Below are 24,777 nucleotides of genomic sequence, written 5' to 3'. Positions count from 1 at the left end.
ATTCTATTCTATTCTATTCTATTCTATTCATTGCACATTAGAGTAGATCCAACCTTTTGTACCCTGCCCAATTTCCCCTTTTGTCTCTAACCAGGTTACATAAGAATTCTGATTGTAGGGAATGCTTGTTTGCACGCAGATATTGGTACCAGATCAGGATCAAGGTGCTTGATTTACCCTTCCTGCACTATAGTCCTAATTGTACCCAATTGCTGTGGCAAATCTGCTACTGAGCACAGGAAGAAAACTTGTACTGAAAATATGCATAATGGGCTTGAGTCCCAGTAAGGGGGAAATCAGCAAGATTCAAGACCTTTGACACACTTTAAATCCGAATAATTGGTTCCATCTATCATTTAAGTTTAACAGTGGAGAAACAACGTAGGTATCTAACGTTCTGGGCCTCTAGCTTCAGAGTTAAAGTGGGCCAATCATGTATTACTTAGGTTGCTGCTTGCTGTAGATCCCTGCTATGTTAAATGCTGCAATTTATGGCAAGATTAGTTTATACAAGATGTCATCTATGTGGAGTTTATAGATAGATAGATAGATAGATAGATAGATAGATAGATAGATAGATAGATAGATAGATTGAAGGGATTTCTACATTTCTGGCACTCTATCGTGCTTGAGACTGCTTCCTCGGTAATTTTCTTTCTTTCCTTTCCTTTTATGCATAACTGACATAAGCAATCAGGCCTGAGAACATAGGTAAAACTTCCTTTACTCATCTTCTCCTAGTGTAAAGGCTGGGAAAGCAATCAGTCTAGATCTTACCTACATAAACCAAAAAGTGAGAAGCTGAGATTTTTATACAGGTAAACAGTGGCTTCAATTTGAGGTTAATGGTAACCAGAAATGGCAGACAATCTAGGTTCAAAGCGTGTATTTAACCATAGGAAAACCCCTGGCTGTGTTAAGGAGCTGTGTAGAGGAGGAAAAAGTTGGTGCAGGCATGCTTACAAGAATCAGCTCAGTGTGTTTTGCACTAATCCATTGGTACTCTTTTAAATGGCTGTACTGGCTGAGAGCAATGAAAGTGGTAGTCTTAAGGTCTCTGGTAGGTGTCAGCTGGGGAAAGCTATAGCCTTTAGCCCTTATTATTTAGGGTTTATGTTTTTTGTGTGCATAGGAACTCCAACATTTTCTCTTTAAAATTAGGGCTTTTAAAAAATTAACCTTTGATTGATATTAGGTTGGAAAAGGGTCATCTAAAGTAACACACTTACTTAAATAGTACTTAATCTAATGCAATTAAATGCATATATACCTCTAATGCATCTAATGCAATTAAAATGCATGTATACCCCTATCTGTATTTCAAGCACTTTTTCTAAAAATTATGAACATCAAAGCACCTTGGGCATTTCCTAAACACAACCAAAACGACCAACTGTACTATCTGCCTCATCTAATAGCTTTCAGCAATTACAGCAAATGATCAAGATTTGAAAACTCATAATTCTTTGAAGTGGAGAACAGCTCTCTCTTTCCTAATGCATGTACTAAAAACTGCATATATTGCTGCCTATTTAAAATCTCAACAATATGTTCTTACTGTTGGATTGGAGTTTTCACTAAGACTCTGGCTTAAACCAAATCCCTTGAGATAGATTTGAAACACTACAGTGGGTTATGCATGTAAATTAGTTGGGAAGAGTTCACTAGCTTATCTGAAGAACTTTGGTAGAGTTTAGGAATTCAGTTCTAACAATCATTAACTTTTCATAAGAGAAAAATCAGAGTTGCCTTGCAGACATATCATCTGATTTGGAAACCTTCCCTTATTCTCAAATATAGGGGAAGAGGATGTGGTACTTTTTGGTTAGACAAAACTCTACTGCAAATGTAAGAGATAGTATATTTTTATATCCTTGGATGAGAAGAAGAGGAAGAGGAAGAGGAAGAAGAAGAAGATGAGGAAGAAGAAGAAGACGACTAAATTCTTGTGAGCTGACTGAATCAAATTAACCTGGTAGACCTGTACAGTTAAACATATTAGGCCAAATTACTGCAATGAATAATTACTGGTGATCATAGCTATTTAGTTATCATAGCTTTATCTAGCTATCTTCTCCCCAGAGTCTAAAATAAATTTCCTTTTCTTAAAATTATCCAAAAGAATATCACACTTTCAGCAGTCTATCACAGAATCATTTCCTAGGTTGTTGTGAATCGTTCAGGGCAAAGTAATTGCTAATTCAGTGTTGTGCATTTTAAGGACACACACTTAACATACCAGGACTTTGTTCTTGAAGGCTGTCTCATTTAGATCTGGTTTAAAAATAAAATACTACACAGAGGAGAAGAAGAGGCCTTCAAGTCCTATCATTAGTCTCAAACAGCCACAAGTCACCTGATTAGAGTCTTCCCAAGGAGGAGGGATGTACTGCACCAGAGTAATTATGCACATATAGATATAAACTGCTAATAGTAGGGCGTCTCTTATTTATCTGTTCATTTAGTAGATCAATTTATATAGCTGCCCAATTGCCGTATTACTCAGGGAGACGTAGAGTATTAAAAACAACAGATAATAATAGCAAATGACAACAACCAAAGGCAACTGCAAACAACCAAAAGCGACCAACCAGACAAAAATATAAAGAGGGCATAAAACCTCCCAGCTCATGGGCGGGGGCAGGCTTTTGGAACCTTCTGAAAGGCTGGTAGGGTTAGGGCCATCCAAATCTTGGGGGCAATGCTGTGTGGCAACAGGGAAGGCACATCACCCGGGCTCCGCCAAATGACACTGCTTAAGTAATGGACCCTGGAGCACATCCCCCATCAGATCAGACCGAACAGACAGAAGTAATCAGCCATGCCTTTTCTGTTGTTGTTTTTTAAGGTATTGTTGGCCTTGCTAACAAGGAAACCATGAGAAGATATTGGCCCCAATATGAAATAACAGTCTCTGTAATATTATTTTTCACTTTTTAATTGCTTGGTATGAAAGCTCAAGAGTATTAACCTGAATTCAGACAGAAGTATAAAGAATAAAGGTATGCTAGATCACTGCACAGCTAGATCTCAAGTTAAATGAGAGAGTTTCATATTCTTCAATTGCTTACTGTTTTAATTAATAATAAAATTGAAAACTCTGTGTTTTGTTTTGTTTTGTGTGTGTGTATCGTGTGTGTGTATTGCAAGAATGAGAGAGGGCAGAAAGCAAGATCAATAATTTAGCAAGAAGATTCCAAGAGATTATGTACAAGGCTGACCAACATTGCTAACAACGAAAGGAAACTTATGCAAGAATATGTTATGATAATTGCAACAGTATGGAACACATAGCAAAGCTTATGCAGAAAAACAGCTTTTTGAGTGAGATGGGCAGTGACTAAATTTGAAATATAAATAAATAAATAAAATACACAAAGAAAAGATTTGAAAAGTCGTGAAAATCTTATAGATTTTGGCAAGACTGAGAGAAAATTTGGGAACATTTCAGACCCAAACTGGGCATTTGGAAATTCTAGCAACAGCAATAGCTTTGCCTAAAATATATGCTGTTTATCTTAAAACCAGAAACATTCTAAATTTGCTTTTTGAGTGAAATTCTCAAAAACGAATGTCATGTCTTTCATTATAGGCCATCTGCGCAGTCTGCAAGCTGCATGGCTGCCTTCACTGAAATTAACTCTTCAGTGAAGACATAGTGAGCAAACACCTTTTCTTGGGCGTGTGGTGCACAGTGAGGAAGAGTTGGCAGAGAAGGAAAGGTGTGCATCAGAAAACAATGCCAGCATTAAAACTCTCTGGTCATGTCACGAAAGAAGGTAACCTCAGAAATAGCATAACATTTTAGCACAGAATTACTTCAAACACCCATCAGTGGAATAATATTACCTCTTCTTTTAGACCAACTTTCTGGGACAGCTGATGCCACAGTCCTGCTGTTTGTCTGAGTCAGCCTTGACTCCTGGCGACTGTCTAGACACGTCCCTGCAGTTTTTCTGGCAAGATTTCAGAAGTGGTTTGCCATTGCCTCCTTCCTAGGGCTGAGAGGGAGTAACTGGCCCAAGGTCACCCAGCAGGCTTTGTGCCTAAGACAGGACTAGAACTCATGGTCTCCTGGCTTCTAGCCTAGTGCCTTAACCACAACACCAAGCCGGCTCTCATTACCATTATTATTTTCTCTTGGGTTACCACACTGTGGCTGCAGTCCTATAACTTCCCTGGGAGTAAGTTCCGTTCCTTCTGAATCAAAGGCATCCACAAGATCTCAGGCTTTTGTCAACATAAGAAAACAGGGTTGTGCCATTGTGGTACACGCTCTGCCCCTTTTGTATGTTCCTGCACTGTTAGCACTCGGTCCAAGAAACACATTATTTCTTCCTTTGAAGATTTTGGACTGGCGACCCTTGCATGGTTTTGTCTCTTGTCCTGAATCTTGGTTTTGCTTCACTGATATTTATACTATCTTTGCTAAAACCTTTATGTAGGCAGGAAGGAGGGAGCAGAGCACATTGCATGCTCTTCAATGTTTTTTTTTTCAGGCATCCAAGCACACTATTCAAGCACACTATTCTTGCCATTTTATTTTCAGTTTCCTTTCTGCTTATATTTCTAAGTCTTCAGCCTTAGTTATGCTCCCTTTAAAAGGACTTTGCTGCAAAATAAAATGTGCATGGATGGGCTGGATGGTTGCAATCCTGTGCAAGCTTATTTAGAATTAAGGCCCTTCAGATTGAACCTCTGAAGATAAGACAGCACATCACCAAATGTAATAATTTATTAAGCTTTCTTTCCTGCCCTTCAAGATGATTCAGTGTGGACTATGATATAATTTTGCCTCTTCATAGGAACAAATCTGTGAAGCATGCTAAAGAGCAGTCAGGACAAAAAAAATCAGAGATGGCCCAGAAGCAGCAAAGAGCATTTCTGGGTGGCTGTGCTGTTTTTATTTCACATTATCTCTAAGAAATTCATGAATGGAGTCAGGAAGATGCAACCTAGTTATCTGAGGGGGACAGCTGTTCCATGTTTTCCTCCTTTGGAGCCACCCCAATAGCAGCTGATTACCCAAGGATCAATAAGGCAGCTATTTAAATGGGAGACTTCTATATCTAGCTGAATTTTGCAAATAGCAGCCTATCCTAGCCTTAGATCAAAATATGAATCAGCAACATATTACGCCATAGAACTGATTCAGTACTTGGTCTGTTTTAAGGGGGGGGGAATCCATTCTGTTTTTGAAAGAAATAGTAATAAAAGAATGTGGGTTCTCTATTGTGCTTCTTCCTTTCCTCCAAATGGTGGCGTCTCAGGATATCCCCAGCAGTCCCGTGTTCAGCTGAATATGCTTTTACCAGCTGTGAAATCATCCCAAAGCTTCATGCATTTGCCTGAAATAATTTTGCTTCCAACAGAGCTTTGCCAAACTGCGTTTGTACCTTGTCAGATCTGAATAAACTTTTGTGACAATACCGTGGAACGGCATAAAAGTGTGTTTTGTTTAAGTGAAAGCTATGGTCAGGGCAATGGGCAGAACAAGTGTCTGTGGGATCTCAGAGCAAATACATAAAGGATTATATTAGGTCTCTGCTCTTGAAAAAGATGCCCTGTAAATGTCTGGTTCCATGTGCTTTAAAAGGGTAAATGTAAAACTTGCATAATTGCAAAAGAAAATATTGAAATCTCTAGGGCTGTGTGTGTGTTGGCTAATGCTTGGAGCACGCTGGCACCCTTCAAATGTGTTGGAAGTGCAACTCCCAACATTTTAATACCGGCTGGAGGATACCAGATCAGGCAAGGCTTTTGAGACTACAAGACCATCTACAAGACCTACTCTATGAAGAAAATTACTGGATGATCCTGGCCAGTCACTGTCTCACAAGCTAGTCTATCTCACAGGGCTGTGGAAAGCATAGACAGGAATTACTGGATCAACAGGAACCATACTGACGACTCTCTGAAAGGAGGAGATCTAAACTCAGTAATATATATGAGGCATAGTTTGGTTACAACCAGCTGAATGCAGTGAACCTATTTATCTATTTACAACCTATTTACAAGTAACATGTCCCACTTTCAGCAATTCAGTTTCTCCAAACTGCTTTCTCACCTGCCACCTCTCTCCCCTGTTCTTCTCTGCGACACCCTTAACGTCTTTTCTATCAACTTGCACATAGCCTAGTTAATGCTGACAGGAATAGCGGAAAACTCAGGTTGCCCTGCTGAAGTTATCAGTGGTAGCCAAGCTCATCTGGTATTTGATCCTATGCACCTGCCCCACATCCTTAGGTACAGACTATATTTTGTATCTGTATATACTGAAAACTGGGCAAACAATACTATATTCAATGTTACCTATAAGAAGGGTTATGAGGGAGGCATAGGTATTGGGGGGAGGCAAGTGATGTCACAGTGTTGCAACGCAAACTCTTGCATGTGACATCAGGATGCAAGTAGAAAAGCTGGAGCTTGCCTTGTGATATCAGGACTCATGTTTGTCATTTCGGTGCTGTCATAGTTAGCAACAAACATGGGGGGTGGCAGTGTCCAGTTGCTGAACTACTTGATGCAGATGACACTAGACCAGTATACAATTTGAGCTGGAGCCATGAGGTCTCTCCTCCTCTATAAGCATTAGTCTTTTTTTAAAAAAATAGTAATTTTATTAAACATTACAGTTACAAAGATACAAACTAATACCAGCTAAAAAAATAAAAGAATAAAAAGAAAAATAGAAAGTGCAGAAAAGAAAAAATATAGAAAGAAATAGACAATAAAGAAAAAATAAGAGTATAGTAAAAAAAGAGAAAAGAAATATATAAAGAAGTGACTTCCCCCTTCATCACAAGTATAAATGATTTTAGGATCTTATCACCTTCTCTTAAAATACAACAAATGATCTCTTCTTCCCATATCTCATCCCTTATCTATTCATAAATCCTTAAGACCTCATTGTTCTGTCCTGATGTCGGCAAAAGTCCAGTAAGGGTTACCAGAGATAACAACATGTCTATTTTAACCCTGATCAGGTAAACCAACATTGTATTCCTTCCTTTTACTTTTAACGGTCTTGATCTTTAATTCCTTCAAATAATGTCCTAGAACTTGATTTCTTTTCTTTTCTTTTTTGTCCCTTCTTTGAAAATATTTCAAAACTAACAAGTCTCTTTTGTATATCCAGTACAGGAAAATTATCCAGGTCACTCTTTTGGTTTGCTTCATTCTGCTGCAGTTGTCAGCTCCGCTCTTAGCAGAGCCACCTTCAGTTTGCCATTTCTTCCCCGGAAGTCTATATACATTAGTCTTTATGTGGAGAAGGAGCTTGAAGGAACTGAAACCTACCTTCTTTGGCCAGATGCCTAATAGTATTATTTTTAAAACATTGATCTTATCAAACTGAGGGTAGAGAAAATATACAAATCTTACTGAAGAGAGAAAAAACACAATAAATCTCCAAAGAGAAACCTAAAAATCTAAATGGGTGATAAGGCTGAATCCATTATGTTAATCCTGAGCATTCCAGACCTCCTTAAGTTTACATTGTGGACTTTCGGAAGCTATTGAAGTGAATGAAATTTGGCCAACTCATTACAATTGTAGCTGGCTGGAACAGAGATAAACTAATCTCTAAATCTTTTTCCTTTCCTTTCCTCTTTTTATTCATTTACATTATTGAAGTATTTTTATCCAACCCTCCAGCCAAAGAGATTCTCTGAGTGGCTTACTAAGATCAGCAATAACATCTCAGACTAACAGCAGCATCAAATTAAAAAAAAAAAAAAAGGTTGGGAGAAGTAAAAAAGCCAAAGCTAACTCAAGCATAAGTTTCTCATTCTGATGTTCTTATAATGATGAGCTCTTGTGAAAAGAAAGATGATGGAAAGAAAGAATCCAAAAGCCACTGGTCTTTCTATAGTCCCAAGAAAGAGTCCCTACTTCCCATCTTCTGGAAACTTCTCTATTACCTTCTGTTCTGCAAAGCAAGCATCTTTACCATTTCATACAATCATTCAGAGCCCACATTATGAGTGTGCATGGATCTTTGTGCACACCTTGTTTTTCTGCTAAGGAAACACAACATGTATTTATTGACAAGGAAATGTTATTACATTCTCTCTTCTGGGATGACTCGCAGCTAGTGGCCTTTGCAATGATCAGTCCATTCATTGAGTGATTGCAGTAATTTATTGTACTAAGTTCAGAGTTGTGTTAAACCTCAACCCCTCTGAGACCTGGCTTGATTTTATTCTTTAGAACTATTCACTTGCTACCTCAGAGCAAGTCCTTTGGCTCAGACCCATCTTTGACCTTTTCTTTATTACCTTGGATTTCTCTGAAAGATTTTCTTGCCACTTGGAATTCTTTCTCTGCCAGCCCGTCGGACAGAAATTTCCAGTGGGGAGAACTTTAATAGGCATGGGAGGTAATTTAGTGAAATGGTTGCTTGCTACTTTCATTTGCCTTGATTTTGGATGGCTTTAAGATCTAGGCTGCAGCTGGGCCATGCAAATGAATGGAACTGAAGTAACTGACTTATCATTCAGTAGACAGTGATAATCCCTTTTTCATCAGAAAGGAAATGGAGAAACAATGGCTTCAAAAAGTCAACTTTGTAGGTAGTAGACCAGTGTTTCTCAACCTTGGCAACTTTTAAGATGTGTGGACTTCAACTCCCAGAATTCCCCAACCAGCATTCTTGTCCCTTCTTGTTGCCCCTTCTCAGTCTTGCCAGTAAAACTTGTTCCTCTTCCATAACATCTTTTAAACACAGTCTATCTATAATGGCAGACACTCTTGAAATTAATTTCTGGGTTCATTGTTCACAAATGCTAAGGGCTCCCGGCTCCAGGCACAAATAATTCCTGACTTCTTACTTCCTTTCTCCCAGGTATCTTTGCTAATAACTCCATCATCCCTGATAGACTTGGCTCCCATGCTGCCTAGACCTGATGAGAGTGGCAATCTAATAACATCTGGAGGGCTACAGGTTGTCTATTATGTAACACCATTTTGGATATCATATATATATAAAACAATTATTTAAGTATGGAATACACAATGTTCTGATGACTTCCAGTCATGTCAAGTTTCTCCTTTCATGTAACCTTCCTATGCAAATACTGGAAAGGTGATAGCTGAATATTTGGATATAGGGCTGATGTTCCACCAGCCCCTCCCCCCAGCCCAATGAATGGTCTCTGCTGAAAACATGGTTTCTTAACAAGTGGTAAAGAAAACAGTTGGAAAAATTCAGTGGCAAAATTCCTTACAAGAAGTTTCTTTCTTTCTGTGTGTTGCTAACATAACGAATGTTGTCATATGAATTCAAATAAATGAGGAATTTTTTGCACATCTGAAGAGCATAGATTAAACAATTCTCATTCATGGTTACTAATGCAACCTTTGAGAGCCTATCTGGTGTAATGGTTAAGGCACCATGTGTGGGACTGTGAGTTCTAGTCCTGTCTTAGAAACAAAGCCAGCTGGCTGACCTGGGCCAGTCACTCTTTCTCAGCCCCAGGAAGAAGGTAGTGGCAAACCACTTCTGAAAATCTTGCCAAGAAAACTTCAGGGTCTCGTCCAGGCAGCTCTCCCCAAAATTAAAATAAAATAGATCAGACTATGCACTAAATAAATATGAATAAACTTGACTATTTCTGGTCCAAGTATCTTTCAGATGATTTCCCATCATTCCTATTTTGCATTAAAAAACCTTAAACTTAAGTTTCATATTGCACCAGAAAATGCTACAGCACATTCCAGTTTGCACAATAGTGAAAGAGCTACAGATCAGATTATTTTTATCACAGAATTTATAAAGGCCAAAATTCTTATGCCAGGAAATGTTGCCCTTTGAAACTGCTCAACCAGGCTTAGTCAGGACGGTCAATGAAGAGAGTTACTTGGAGACATAGTGCAGCAACATCTGTAGGGTCACTGATTTCCCGATTCACCCTTAAACTGGCAAAGAATCAGTCCAAATATATTTGAATTTAATGTACATTTGTAAATGAGCCAAGCCAAATCATTGAAAAACTTACTGATTCTTTAGAAGCACACCTTTCAGTATGTCATGAGATGCGGCATTTCTTAAATGAAGAGAATATGCCAAAATGTGCTGGAAGGTATGGATGATCAAATATATAATACCAAGGAATCTGAGCAAAAAGACAGATGTTGAATATCACTGTATGGGTATGTTTCTTTTTCTTCTGAAGTGCTAAGTTTTGCATCTCCCTGTCTGAAGGTACTAAGCAGACCTGAGTGGGGAATGACACTCTTTGTGCCTCTTCCTGCACCTCTCTTGACAAATGAAGTCATCAGAGTTCCTGAAATAATTAAAAAAAGAAGGTACAAAATCTCCTGTTCAGTTTCCAGTGGTGCCGCAGAAGGAAAGGCTATAGATTTTCCCAGAGTGAAAAATAATTCACCCAGCCAGCCCGTTATTCCAACAGATACTGCATTAATAACAAGGAACCCTGAGATTTCTCCTTATTTAGGCTGGAGCACAGCTAGAGGGAGGAGAAGCTGACTCATTGGATTTAAAATAACATTTCCCCTTCTTTCTGTAGAAATAAGAATTGATTGAAAGTACTTTTAAGGAGCTCAGAGAGAACTGTTCTTTGATAGCATCTAAGGTACATATTAGATAAATAGAAAACTATTGGCTTTTTGATTGTGAGCAATTTCCCCTTGATTCAAATGCTGATATTTAGGAGTTCTGTAAATAATACAAAGTATTTATCAAGGACCTGCGCAGAGCCCACCAGAAACAAGTCTATGCCTTCTCGTTAACTCCAAATTTCACATTATTGAACTCTTATTAGGAGAAATTATGCCCAGTTGTAGAATTTGTGTGAAATTCTTCTTTCTATTGCATTACAGAGCACCCAAATTGAAAACAATAGCAACCAGGTTCTTTGGAGATGGGGGCCAAATGCACACCACTGGAAACATTTTGATATCTTTATCAGCTGAGAAAGGATTCAGTTGCTTCAGCCAACACCATTTAGCTCCTCCACCTGTCTTCTAAAACCAGGAGGGAAAGGCTTCCAGATGGCATCATGCATACATGTTGCATGTTGTGTTTCCCTGGAGGACTGGATTACAGAGGTAGCATTTGGGGAAAATGATGTTCTAGGAAATCCCCAAGCCATATGTATGCTTCCTATCATTATTCCTCTACTTGAAGTATACACTGAGGCCTCCATGTCATTCAAAGTCTAGGCATGATTTCAGTGTTAAGCTTATTTGCTGCCTCACAGTGACCAATCACTGAGCAAATGTAATATGCATATGTCTAATATCTGATATTTATTTAAGAACTACAGCAAGAGTAACTTTCAGGTAACAATAATTGTTAAAATGGTGCTCTCCCTGCAAATATTCCACCTTTCCACCTCTCTCTCTCTCTCATCTACCTGTGGCTTAAATCTTATGAGATCACATCCCATCTCAGCAACCACACTCTTAAAGTCTCATGCAAGAACAGTGAAATCTTATGATATTGCTGATCTGATCACAAGACCTTTTTTAATTTTGGGATTTTGCATATGGCATCCAAGAGTGACAAGAATGATGCATTCATCCTTGATATATTTGCATGATATACTCAGGTCTGGAAATCTTTTTCTTTTCTTTTCTGTATGCTACTTTACTTCAGCAAAGGATCGTTACCTTGGAGCTGGAGCTTGAGCACCTCAATGATGCCATGAGCTAAACCGTGAAGGGCCACCCAAGACGGGAAGGTCATGACAGAGAGGTCAGACTAAATGCGATCCCTGGGGAAGGTAATGGCAACCCACCCCAGTATTCTTGCCGTGAAAACTAAATGGAACAGAACAACCAGAGATATGTCGGTATACCATCGGAAGATGAGACCCCCAGGTCGGAAGATGGTCAAAATGCTACTGGGGAGGAACAGAGGATGAGCTCAACTAGCCCCAGACGTGATGATGCAGCTAGCTCAAAGCCGAAAGGATGGGTAGCGGCCGACGGTGCTGGTGGTGAACGGCGAATCCGATGTTCTAAGGATCAACACACCATTGGAACCTGGAATGTAAGATCTATGAGCCAAGGCAAATTGGATGTGGTTATTGGTGAGATGTCAAGATTAAAGATAGACATTCTGGGTGTCAGTGAACTGAAATGGACTGGAATGGGCCACTTCACATCAAATGACCACCAGATCTACTACTGTGGACAAGAGGACCACAGAAGAAATTGAGTAGCCTTCATAATTAATAGTAAAGTGGCTAAAGCAGTGCTTGGATACAACCCAAAAAACGACAGAATGATCTCAATTCGAATTCAGGGCAAGCCGTCTAACATCACAGTGATCCAAATATACGCCCCAACCACAAATGCTGAAGAAGCTGAAGTAGAGCAGTTCTATGAAGATCTGCAGCACCTACTGGACAACACACCTAAAAGAGATGTTATTTTCATCACAGGAGACTGGAATGCTAAGGTGGGCAGTCAAATGACACCTCGAATTACAGGTAAGTATGGCCTGGGAGAACAAAATGAAGCAGGACATAGGCTGATAGAATTTTGCCAAGACAATTCACTCTGCATAACAAACACTCTCTTCCAACAACCTAAGAGACGGCTTTATACATGGACTTCACCAGATGGACAACACCGAAATCAGATTGATTACATCCTTTGCAGCCAAAGGTGGCGGACATCTGTACAGTCGGTAAAAACAAGGCCTGGAGCTGACTGAAGTTCAGATCACGAACTTCTTCTTGCACAATTTAGGATCAGACTAAAGAGATTAGGGAAGACCCACACATCAGCTAGATATGAGCTCACTAATATTCCTAAGGAATATGCAGTGGAGGTGAAGAATAGATTTAAGGGACTGGACTTAGTAGATAGGGTCCCGGAAGAACTCTGGACAGAAGTTCGCAGCATTGTTCAGGAGGCAGCAACAAAATACATCCCAAAGAAAGAGAAAACCAAGAAGGCAAAATGGCTGTCTGCTGAGACACTAGAAGTAGCCCAAGAAAGAAGGAAAGCAAAAGGCAACAGTGACAGGGGGAGATATGCCCAATTAAATGCAAAATTCCAGAGGTTAGCCAGAAGAGATAAGGAATTATTTTTAAACAAGCAATGCGCGGAAGTGGAAGAAGACAATAGAATAGGAAGGACAAGAGACCTCTTCCAGAAAATTAGAAACATTGGAGGTAAATTCCAGGCCAAAATGGGCATGATCAAAAACAAAGATGGCAAGGACCTAACAGAAGAAGAAGAGATCAAGAAAAGGTGGCAAGAATATACAGAAGACCTGTATAGGAAGGATAACAATATCGGGGATAGCTTTGACGGTGTGGTCAGTGAGCTAGAGCCAGACATCCTGAAGAGTGAGGTTGAGTGGGCCTTAAGAAGCATTGCTAATAACAAGGCAACAGGAGACGACGGCATCCCAGCTGAACTGTTCAAAATCTTGCAAGATGATGCTGTCAAGGTAATGCATGCTATATGCCAGCAAATTTGGAAAACACAAGAATGGCCATCAGACTGGAAAAAATCAACTTATATCCCCATACCAAAAAAGGGAAACACTAAAGAATGTTCAAACTATCGAACAGTGGCACTCATTTCACATGCCAGTAAGGTAATGCTCAAGATCCTGCAAGGTAGACTTCAGCAGTTCATGGAGCGAGAATTGCCAGATGTACAAGCTGGGTTTAGAAAAGGCAGAGGAACTAGAGACCAAATTGCCAATATCCGCTGGATAATGGAAAAAGCCAGGGAGTTTCAGAAAAACATCTATTTCTGTTTTATTGACTATTCTAAAGCCTTTGACTGTGTGGACCATAACAAATTGTGGCAAGTTCTTAGTGGTATGGGGATACCAAGTCATCTTGTATGCCTCCTGAAGAATCTGTATAACGACCAAGTAGCAACAGTAAGAACAGACCACGGAACAACAGACTGGTTTAAGATTGGGAAAGGAGTACGGCAGGGCTGTATACTCTCACCCTACCTATTCAACTTGTATGCAGAACACATCATGCGACAAGCTGGGCTTGAGGAATCCAAGGCTGGAGTTAAAATCGCTGGAAGAAACATTAACAATCTCAGATATGCAGATGATACCACTTTGATGGCTGAAAGTGAAGAGGAACTGAGGAGCCTTATGATGAAGGTGAAAGAAGAAAGTGCAAAAGCTGGCTTGCAGCTAAACCTCAAAAAAACCAAGATTATGGCAACCAGCTTGATTGATAACTGGCAAATAGAGGGAGAAAATGTAGAAGCAGTGAAAGACTTTGTATTCCTAGGTGCAAAGATTACTGCAGATGCTGACTGCAGTCAGGAAATCAGAAGACGCTTAATCCTTGGAAGAAGAGCAATGACAAATCTCGATAAAATAGTTAAGAGCAGAGACATCACACTGACAACAAAGGCCCGCATAGTTAAAGCAATGGTGTTCCCTGTAGTAACATATGGCTGCGAGAGCTGGACCATAAGGAAGGCTGAGCGAAGGAAGATCGATGCTTTTGAACTGTGGTGTTGGAGGAAAATTCTGAGAGTGCCTTGGACTGCAAGAAGATCCAACCAGTCCATCCTCCAGGAAATAAAGCCAGACTGCTCACTTGAGGGAATGATATTAAAGGCAAAACTGAAATACTTTGGCCACATAATGAGAAGACAGGACACCCTGGAGAAGATGCTGATGCTAGGGAGAGTGGAAGGCAAAAGGAAGAGGGGTCGACCAAGGGCAAGATGGATGGATGATATTCTAGAGGTGACGGACTCGTCCCTGGGGGAGCTGGGGGTGTTGACGACCGACAGGAAGCTCTGGCGTGGGCTGGTCCATGAAGTCACGAAGAGTCGGAAGCGACTAAACGAATAAACAACAACAATCTTTTTAAATTGGTATTTATTTTTTTTTACTGTTTTAAATTCGCTTGTAAACTGCCCAGAGTCATTGTTGAGATGGGCAGTGGAAAAATGCAATAAAATAAATAAATTAATTAAAATTTCAGTGCACCCTTGGGGATCAGTACATGTAGAATGGAATATTTATTTATTTATTTAATTTTTATCACACCTTTATTATTTTATAAATATATCTGTATGTTCATATTGAAGACTCCAATTTATATGGAACATGTGCATCAGTTGCTTAGATTACTAGTCCATTCCACAATCATTCATATAAAACAACATGGGCATCACAGAGGAAATGAATGCTATGCTTTCAATAAATCATTTACTGAATTTATAGACCCTTCTTAGCAAGTGAAATATGTCATGAAGCATCCAAATACACCTTTTTAAAAATGGCAACCTGCATTTCTAGATTATGCAAATAAATAAATGAAGAATAATTTTGTCAGTCCCATTAGTTTCAGAGTTTCATACACTATAGCAATTTCTCTGTGCACATGGTATGGAAGTTCTCACAGTCCTGCTTTGTATTGTAGTCTATGTAGAAATTCTAAAATATAAGCACAATATGCAAAGATAAGGAGCTACCAAGAAAGGAATATTGCAGTAATATGGTATCCAAAGAAATACCTTGTCCTATGGTATCCAAAAAAAAAATTATGTGGAATATAATGGCTTTTTCAACAGTGATGAACAGGCTACTGCAAATTTTACAGCATTTCTGTCTTTTATTCATACAATTTTCAGATCTCTTAGGAAAAGATTTTTTTTTGTCTTGCTGCTTTTAAAATTGAATTTTGCAATGAAAGAAATGGCAGTGTTTTGAATCTGTACGATTTCTATTTGCATAGTTCTTTTGCTTCTTTTCCATAGCAACCTCATGGTTTTCAGAAATCTTTATATTTTTTTGATTTGCTGTTAAGTTTTAAGATCAAGACTGCAGACTTAAGGTTTCACAGTTTTAACCAATTCGTTTGGTGACCAATTCTACATGCAAGCCTTAAGTAATAGCAGCCCAGTGTTAAAATGTTGATCCAGGTCTCTTGTTTTCAAACTTCTTTGCATTTGTAAAGTCTCACCCATATCCATATGACATGCACTACAAGCTACTTGCCGTCAACACATGATGGTCTGTTCCGCGTTGTCCCAGCCACTTTCCCAGGTAGACAGGAACACTTTACTGTCTGTGATCTCTCTTCAATCCGATTCTTATTACAACATCTGTGTGCTGCTATAACTTCACATGTTCCTCCTTCTGACAACAAAGGAAAAACACAATCACTATGATTGCTCTGGGTAGAAAAGCAAACATCTAAATACTCTATATTTTGGTGGAGTTAAAAGGATTTCAAAAATGTAATCTGTCATTTAGGTAGTACAATAAGCTCACAATGATATGTGCTTATCTAAAATACTGAATCTGAAAAGAGATGCAAAGAGAGTGGAAAAAATAATTTTACCTCTGCCTCCAATCTTCTGGAATATTAGATTACACTGCAGGGGTGCACTTATAGGTGACTTCTAGATTTGCAACCTAGCTATCAGCTGACTGTCCAATTGATATCCAGGAAGATCACTGTTTTCTTTTCTTAATGTAAACTATGGTTTTCTGGCCACCCTTGGTTCCAAAGGCCAATGACCCCATATGATCATATGCCGTATCTATCCAAAAGGAGAGGAGCCTGAATTTAAGAAACATCCCCACCACCACAAAAGAAGAGATGGTCAGAAAAATGTCAAAGGTGTGTGTACACGCACACACACACACACTTCTGTGCCATTCCCAATCTCCCCACCTTGTAAACCTGAAGTTGTCATGACACCAGGAACAAGTCCAGGAGTCCTCCCCAATACATTTATTTATTTATTTATTTGTTTGTTTGTTTGTTGGTTGGTTTATTTAATGGATTTATATGGCCACCCAAGTCACACATGGTGACTCCAGATAGCTTACAGAATTAAAATCCATAGTATAAAAAAAAACATTGTCCCCCTGAAACCGTGCGGCAGCTACAAATGCAGTCAGATCAGCCACTTGGCTCTGTCTTTACCTGGGGTCCCCAGCCCTGCTGATGGAACCATGTCTTCAGGGCCTTTCAGAAAAGTATCAAGGTGGGGAACAATCTTATCTCTGGGGGAATGATGGAAGGGAGCCACCCTGGAGAAGGCCCTTTTTCTTGGTCCCATTAGATGGACTTCCCTCATAGATGGGACCCACAACATACCCTGCCTCTCCACTCTGGGTAGATGTAACTGGGGAAAGGTGGTCCTTCAAATAACCAGGCCCCAAGCCATCTACTGTACATATGTAGATGTAGATATGTAAATAAATCTGACAGAAGTTACACTCCAAAAGAATTACCGGACAAAAACAATTTACATTATCTGAATACATAAATTCTAACTGAAAATAATTGTCAGTAAATTAATTAAACTGAGTGGGTCAGGGACATCCTTTCTGTGTTCCTGCTCTTGAGGAACTGGGGATGAATGTGAAACTGGGCCATAGAGACAAGCTGGGAATCCTGCTGGTGTTCTGGCTGCCCTGCTACCCATTGAGATGTCTCCCTGGGTTCCTGGATCTGATTTCTGGTCTGCTGGTAACCCCCCCTCCCCCAACCTTTTGGTGTTGTGGGACTTCAGCCTCTATGCCTTGGGGCTGAGTCTTGTAAGGCCCAGGGGTTCATGGCCTTCAGGGCAACCATCGGCTAATCTCAGGTAATCTCCACCCAACACATATAGGTGGTCATATGTTGGACCTTGGTTTTGCCTCAGAGATGTTGCATAAATTTCTATCAGCTCTTTGCTGCAGTCAAATCATGCCCAGTTTAAGATAACATGGACTACCACCTGGGCCTCCGTGGAGTGCATGAACCCATTCAGATGGTCTGCCCCAGGCATCTAATGGGTCCAGATGGCTTCTAAGGAGTGTTTGGGGCCATAATTTTAATGCAGCCAATCCCTAATATCTCACGGATAATAAAAATTTTCTGTCTGAAATCCTGGGAATACACTGCCCATCAGTGTGGACAGTTCTGAATTAGATGAGCTAGGTGGGCAGCTTTGGTATCAGAGCATTTTCATATTCCTTATGTTTACAAATCAAGGCAATGCCCTGCCACATCACAGGTTAGCTCCACTCCTTGCTGAACTTGGTAAGAGACTGGTCGATGTGGTGTGGCTAGATTAGAATCTGTATTGCAGATGAGAATGAAAAACCACATACTACAGTGTACGAGAGTTTTATACTTTCAGTGCTTAAGGCAAACATCCTTCAGAATTAATGAATAGTTGGTGATGCTTGAAGCTGTGGGATTGTTGTATACTTGCATAATGGGCATCTCTGGTCTGGGAACCACAGATTCCCACCTTACCCCCTCAGCTCTGCAAGAAAAGCTGCCTGAACTGGCTATGAAGTCCAAGTAACCGCTGGTAAGGAAAATTGTTGGTCAAAATGTGCCTATCTGCTGACAGAAACCCCAGACTTCGAGCCTTATGTGCTGAAGTCCATAAATGCACATGCAGTGCTTAAGTATTTTCATGCACAGCTTTAAAAGCAAATTTTGCAACCTGATGACAAACTGGGCGATATGAATGTGATGTTGGAAAAATGAAAAACTGAGCAAAATTGGCAGATCCAACAATTCCTTCCTGTACTGGATATATTTCAGCTGTGCAGATAATATCTCTTTGGAAGTATAGCAGTCAAGCAATATCAGAATATCTCTGGTAACTCCTTAGTGTCACCCATGTCACAATGACCTCACTGGGTTTTCTTTGGCTTCCATTTTGATCCATCGTTCTTGTGATGTGCTGGCCTTTGAAAAAGAAGGTGGAACCAGCCTAGCCACTTTAAATGTCATGTCCTAAAACTGCTTGCTAAGAGTGAACCCTTAATGCTTGCAGAAAGCTTGATGTAATTTTAAATATTCCAACCTTCAGCTTTCAGGGCTGAGTCAATCAAAGCTGGTTAATGTCTGTTAAGGTAAAAGACTTTAGGTCATGCTCTCAGGGGGTTTAGTATTGATGAGTTTGCAAACTGAAAGCAAGATAGACCATGAGGTTAATATTTAATTCTTCTCATCAAGAACAGTTTCCTGTATGGTACAGAAACAGCTTTAGTTGTCTCTGACCATTCTTTCTGGGAGCTGGACATTCTACTCCATTTAAATTTCTCATAGCAGGAAAGCAATGTGAAAGAATTAACATCTCTTGAGATTCAAGCTTCGAATTTTACAGAAAAATTGTATATAAGGCCTGTTCATCCCATCCCATCCACTGATACTAAAAGGTAGTTAGTTGTTATTGTTAGCTTCAGAATCTTCAAGGTATCAACCACAGTAATCTTCTCTAACACCATCTACAACTCATAACTATTATTTTTGCTGTCACCCTCTTTTTGATTATATGTAAATAAGGAAAGGTTATGGAACCAAATATTTTCTTTCAACTTGGCTTCTAGGAGATTTTAAATGCCCCATCAGCTGCTGGTTCTGTATACATGTTGTACAGTTCGTACACTCAGTTTTTAAGTTTTTAGTTACTTCTTAGTTTCATTATCAGATGTTTGAAATGTTGTAATTTGTTTGCAAACTGTTGACTGTAACTCACCTTAGAAACTTTTAGGGAGGAAGGGGATGAAATATCATTCAGATTGGTTCTATAAATATAGAAAGAAAAATCAGCAGTCCAGCTCTGCTCTTTGCTAATTAGAGCTCTCGGAATTGAAACAACCCCACCAAAGAAGATTATTTTTTTCCTCCAACCTCGGCAGCAACAAAACAGCTATGAAACTGTTCAGGCTTTCTGGTGGCTATTTACACAAAATATGTGCATAGTACTTATATTGGCGCAATTACAACATTCCTCATTGTGCATCAAGAGTTTTTTGGGTCTCACTGCTGATGCTGTATCCTGTTAACTTGGTGGGATGGAAAGTCAAACCTTTGCCCCAAGTAAATCATTTTGTATTTTCAGGGTGAAACCTGTTAGTCTGGTGCCTATCCGGTTCTCTGAGGCATGTTATGCTGAGAGAATTTGTGACATCCAAGAATGTTTCATGGCTCTCCTCTCTTGGTCCAACACTCTAATCCAGTGTTTCTTAACCTTGACAACTTTAAGATGTGTGGACTTCAATTCCCAGAATTCCCCAGCCAGCACTGACTGGGGAATTCTGGGAGTTGAAGTCCACACATCTTAAAGTTGCTAAGGTTGAGAAACACCGGTCTAATCACTACAGCTCAGTGGAAAACTACAGCCCTACAGTGGAATCCTGCATCATCTTTACACGCCTGGCGTCAAGTGCCCAAGGCTGTGGCCTTTACAAAGAAAGCCTGGCTAATAGATTTTGGGACACTTGTGTCACCTGCTTTACAGAGAATAACCCTATATTTGAAGTGTTGTCTGAGCCAGTTAAAAGATAAAGGAACCTATGGAGAGAGAACTGGATCCTGAAATTGCTTCTTTTAATTTTCGTAAATTGCTTTAATATACAAAAAGAAAGGGAAAATTAAAAAAGAAGGTAAGATATGTTATAATATATACATAAATGTTTGTGTATTTGTGTGTGTACACACACACACATATTCTCTGCCTCTGAGTGTGTGTGTGTGTGTGTGTGTGTGTGTGTGTATGTGTATGTATATATAGACATACAAACACACATATAAGCTTTTAAATACATACACACACACATGCCCAGAGAGAGAGCTTTTAAACATGGCATTAATGCTTGACCATATAGAATAATACTGATCAGTCTTTCCACTAGATCAATAAGCAAGCCAGTTCATAAGCAGAGAGTGAACACAGATCATCAATCCAAGGTTGTAAATTCAGAATTACATCGTTTTTCCATCATAAAAGAATAATATTTTTGCTGTGTCCCATGTCTGGTAAATCCATAATCTTTTATGTGGTGATAAATTCTAATTGGTTGGTATATAATTCAAACTCACATTCATGTCTTTATGTCTTCACACCATATTACTCTTCCCAAAACTATATTACTAAAAATAAGGATATTAAACAAAAATGGGACAATAGGAAGTCCTTAGCAAATGCACAAGTTTTCCCTCCATCATTTTACATTCCCAGAACAATGAAATTGAAAGCAAAAATTATAATAAAACATTCTGTATATAGTCCTATATTTGAAGTGCTGTCTGATTCATTTAAAAGATAAAGGAACATAAATGAAAAGATGAAAAATTTTGAATTAGTCTCATCTTTAGATAGTAAAAAAGTTACATAACACTTATTTATGTGTTTCTTCAAGAGAATTTATAACCCGACCAGACTCTGAGCAATTAATATGGTCCTTTAATGTGCTGTATTCCAATTATTTCCAAAGTTCTTGGCAAATAACAATTGTCCATCTTAACACTATTCTTTAATTGCCTATAAAAATGCTGTTGATTTTAAATAGCCCAAATCACATTTCAATATTGATTGTAATTTAAGAGTTTGTGATGCTGCTAAGTCATAGTATGAGTCATCATAGTACAAGTTGGGTGGGGAGAACTATGACAATAAATAAAAATAAATAAAATCTGGACCAAATGTAAAATCAAAAGCTCTTTTAATTGAATATACTGTCATTCCGTAGTTTTAGACAACCCAAATTCCTCTTGAAATAGCTAAATTGGTTTAAAAACATGATTGGCAATAAGAGCCAAAATTATACTTCTATCCCAACACCATTTAGATATGCCTTTGCAGTCTTTAATGCTGGACATACAACTGATATTTATTTGTTTTTACTTAAACCAACTTCACAAGGACTCTTAGAGGTTTATTAATCTAAATATAAAATCCATAAAACTAGCAATAAGCACACACATACACACAGAGCACAAAATCATAGCATAAATTCTGGTGTCCTTATTAAAAAAACATACCATAATTGACAAATATTAATTAAAATTAAATCTCTGGGAAAAAGCTTAGTTTTGACCACCTTCCTGAATGTCATAGAGAATAGTGCAGCCTGGTTCTCCTGGAGTAAGCAGCATAAAGTAAAAAACATCATGCTGCTCCCATGGGATTGATTATTTATTTATTTATGAAATTTATAGGCTGCTCCAATCCATCATGACTCTGGACAGCTCACAAAATAAGACAATACAACAAAAATGCACAAAACCTAAAAAAGAACAAAGTCTGGAAAACCAACAACCAGCTGATAGACCAAAACACCATCCAAGGGTCCATTACTCAGTTTAACCCAAGGCCTAGGGAAGGAATTTTAATGCTCCTTTAAATAGGGCCAGGGGTGGAACAACATGGGATTTTGGATCCTAAGACATAACACATCATCTCTGTACAATAATAGTTTGTGTTCACCTCCAGGTCCTTTAATGCCCAGAGTGTCTCTTGAATACCTGATATGACAGCTCGGTGGCTGCAATATCAGACTAAATATAAGAAGAGATAGAAGGCATCCTTAACAAGTTTCATGAGACATCTGGAAAAGTAAGGACATAATTCCCTTTCTTCTTATCCTGGTGGAAGGATAACAGTACCACATTTCCGTGCAATTAATAAAAAAAGAAGTTAGCCAAAACTTGTTCCAAAGGCTTTTTCTGGGCCCAGAGAGACTCCCACTGCCAATTTCAGGTTTCTGAATGTAGAAAATGACAGTTGTCTAATATTATCCAGGGCTTGTTGCCCTTTCATGAAACCAGATTGTGCAGGAGACACAATTGAAAGTAATTTTGTTTGCACTCCGGTGTTTATGTCAACATTTTGGCATCAACGTGTAACAAGGAAATTGGACAATACCCTGCACAATCCATAAAATAGATCTTTAACAGCTTGCAAAATCAGTAATAAAAGCTTTCTTGAAGGAAGTTGGAAAATTTTTGTTCCAAAGAGCATCTTCCAACAGTAGGTTTATAATCAGTATATGTCAGATTCCCCCGATCAAAGGTTTCACAGAAACCCTTATCAGAGCATCTACCATCATTTCCTCCTCCAAGGAATGGAATCCGTGTCGCCAGATGGGAGGGGGTGTGAGGTTGGAGTGTGAAGTGGTTTATTATGGCTATGGAGGACATCAAGGACACGGGGTTGAGATATGCCAGGAATACCAGGATGGGAGGGGGGATGACATGGTTTCATGGGAAAGGGGACTAATTAAGAGAATGTAGCTTTTAAGTTAGGTTTGAGCGGGAAATCTTTATCTGCAGCTTGCCTTCTGTACCATTCATTACGCTTCATTAAAACAGTTAAAGGAATCACACAGACTGTGATTCTGTGAATGCTCAAATGATCAGGTGCCGACAATATATTTCTTATATCACCCAATAGGATGACCATTGGGACTGGAAGCTTTTCCTGTTTTCATAGATTTAATAGAAATATTTCCTGAAAAAATTACACACAGCTGGAGAAACCACTCAGTCATGGGTAGAGTGATATTACTTTTGGAAGTAATATTACTTTGGAAGAGTTATACAGTAGACTCTCAGTTAACCAGCACCCATGGGGATTGGTAGACACTGGATAAATGTAGTTTCTGGTTGCTTGAGAGTTACTATTAAGCCTTGTTGTTTTCTTGCAGACGTTTCATTGCCAGACTAGGCAACATCTTCAGTGTGAAGAGGGAGTGGGCCTTGCTCTTAGTTTAGGACTTACAGCAGAGAGTGTAATGTAGTGTCTGGAAAGGACAACACTCCCACACATACAACCCAAAGTATGGATCCGGTATGTAGATGACACTTTTGTTACAATACAAAAGGAACAACTGGAAGAAACCCACAAAACCATCAATAACATCTTTAATGGAATAAAATTCACAAGGGAGGAAGAAAACAACAACTCACTACCATTCCTGGACATCCTCATCAGTAGAGGAAATGATGGTAAATTAGAACCACAAGCCTACAGGAAAGCTACCCACACCAATCAAGTGCTCATTACCACAGTAACAATCCAACCTCCCACAAGAGAAGCTGTGTAAGAATATTATTTAGATGAGCACTTATACACTGCAGCAACCCAGAACACCAGAAAAAAGAAAAAGATAATCTGTACAGCATCTTCCAACAAAATGGATACCCGCTCAACTTTATCAAAAAGTACCTCACCACCCAACCCACTACAACCCAACCAATGGAAACTATGAAAAGGATAACACTGCCATACATCAGAAACATCTCAGAAACCACCAACAGACTGTTACCACCACATGGCATCACCATAGCACATAAACCAACTAAAACTCTTCAAAACATATTAAGCAACCCAAAAGACCCAATAGCCCGAGAAGAAAAAACAGGAGTTATTTACAACATACAGTGCAAAGACTGTAACAGCCACTATGTAGGACAGACAGGCAGAAGACTAGTACAGCGCATCCATGAACACCAACTAGCAGTCAGAAGACACGATGAGAACTCCTTAATCTCACAACACATGGACAGACTTGACCATAGTTTCAACTGGGAAACTGTAAGCATCCTAAACCAAGCCAAACCCCAAAACGCCAGAGAATTCCTGGAAGCCTGGCACTCAGACAAAGCAGCCATCAACAGACACATAGAAGTAAACAACATTTACATACCATTCAAAAGAGACAATAGAAAAGCCAAAAGACCAGTACACTCCCTTGCCAGCAATCAACACCCAGATATACAAAAATCAACACTAGGATTAACACCAGATGAACCATCAAACAGCACAATACACCCTAATCAAGGAACTATTAACTCAGGCAATCAACCAAGCAGCAAACAACAGCCCAGTCAAAGAACTCCCAAGGAGAGAACACCCCTACCAACAGAAGCAGGGCAAGCCACAGTATATAAACTGAGAGCAGGGCCCACTCCCTCTTTGCACTGAAGATGTTGCCTAGTCAGGCAACGAAATGTCTGCAAGAAAACAACAAGGCTCAGAGAGCACCAGGGACTCCACAGT

At 39.3% G+C, this 24,777-nt stretch overlaps 1 protein-coding gene across 1 annotated transcript in view; it reads right to left on the bottom strand.

Annotated features, from left to right (window-relative positions):
- TAFA1 (TAFA chemokine like family member 1) overlaps positions 1 to 24,777 on the bottom strand; it is a 392,843-nt gene that overhangs the window by 24,411 nt on the left and 343,655 nt on the right. The window contains exon 3 of the mRNA XM_063292832.1: positions 15,974 to 16,114. Coding sequence (XP_063148902.1) covers positions 15,974 to 16,114 — 141 coding nt within the window. The remainder of the gene's footprint in view (positions 1 to 15,973; positions 16,115 to 24,777) is intronic.

Source organism: Candoia aspera, chromosome 2 (assembly GCF_035149785.1).
Source record: "Candoia aspera isolate rCanAsp1 chromosome 2, rCanAsp1.hap2, whole genome shotgun sequence".
In the NCBI taxonomy this organism is placed as follows: Eukaryota; Metazoa; Chordata; class Lepidosauria; order Squamata; family Boidae; genus Candoia; species Candoia aspera.
Note: the sequence above shows the minus strand (reverse complement) of the source record. Positions and strands in the feature narration are given on the sequence as shown.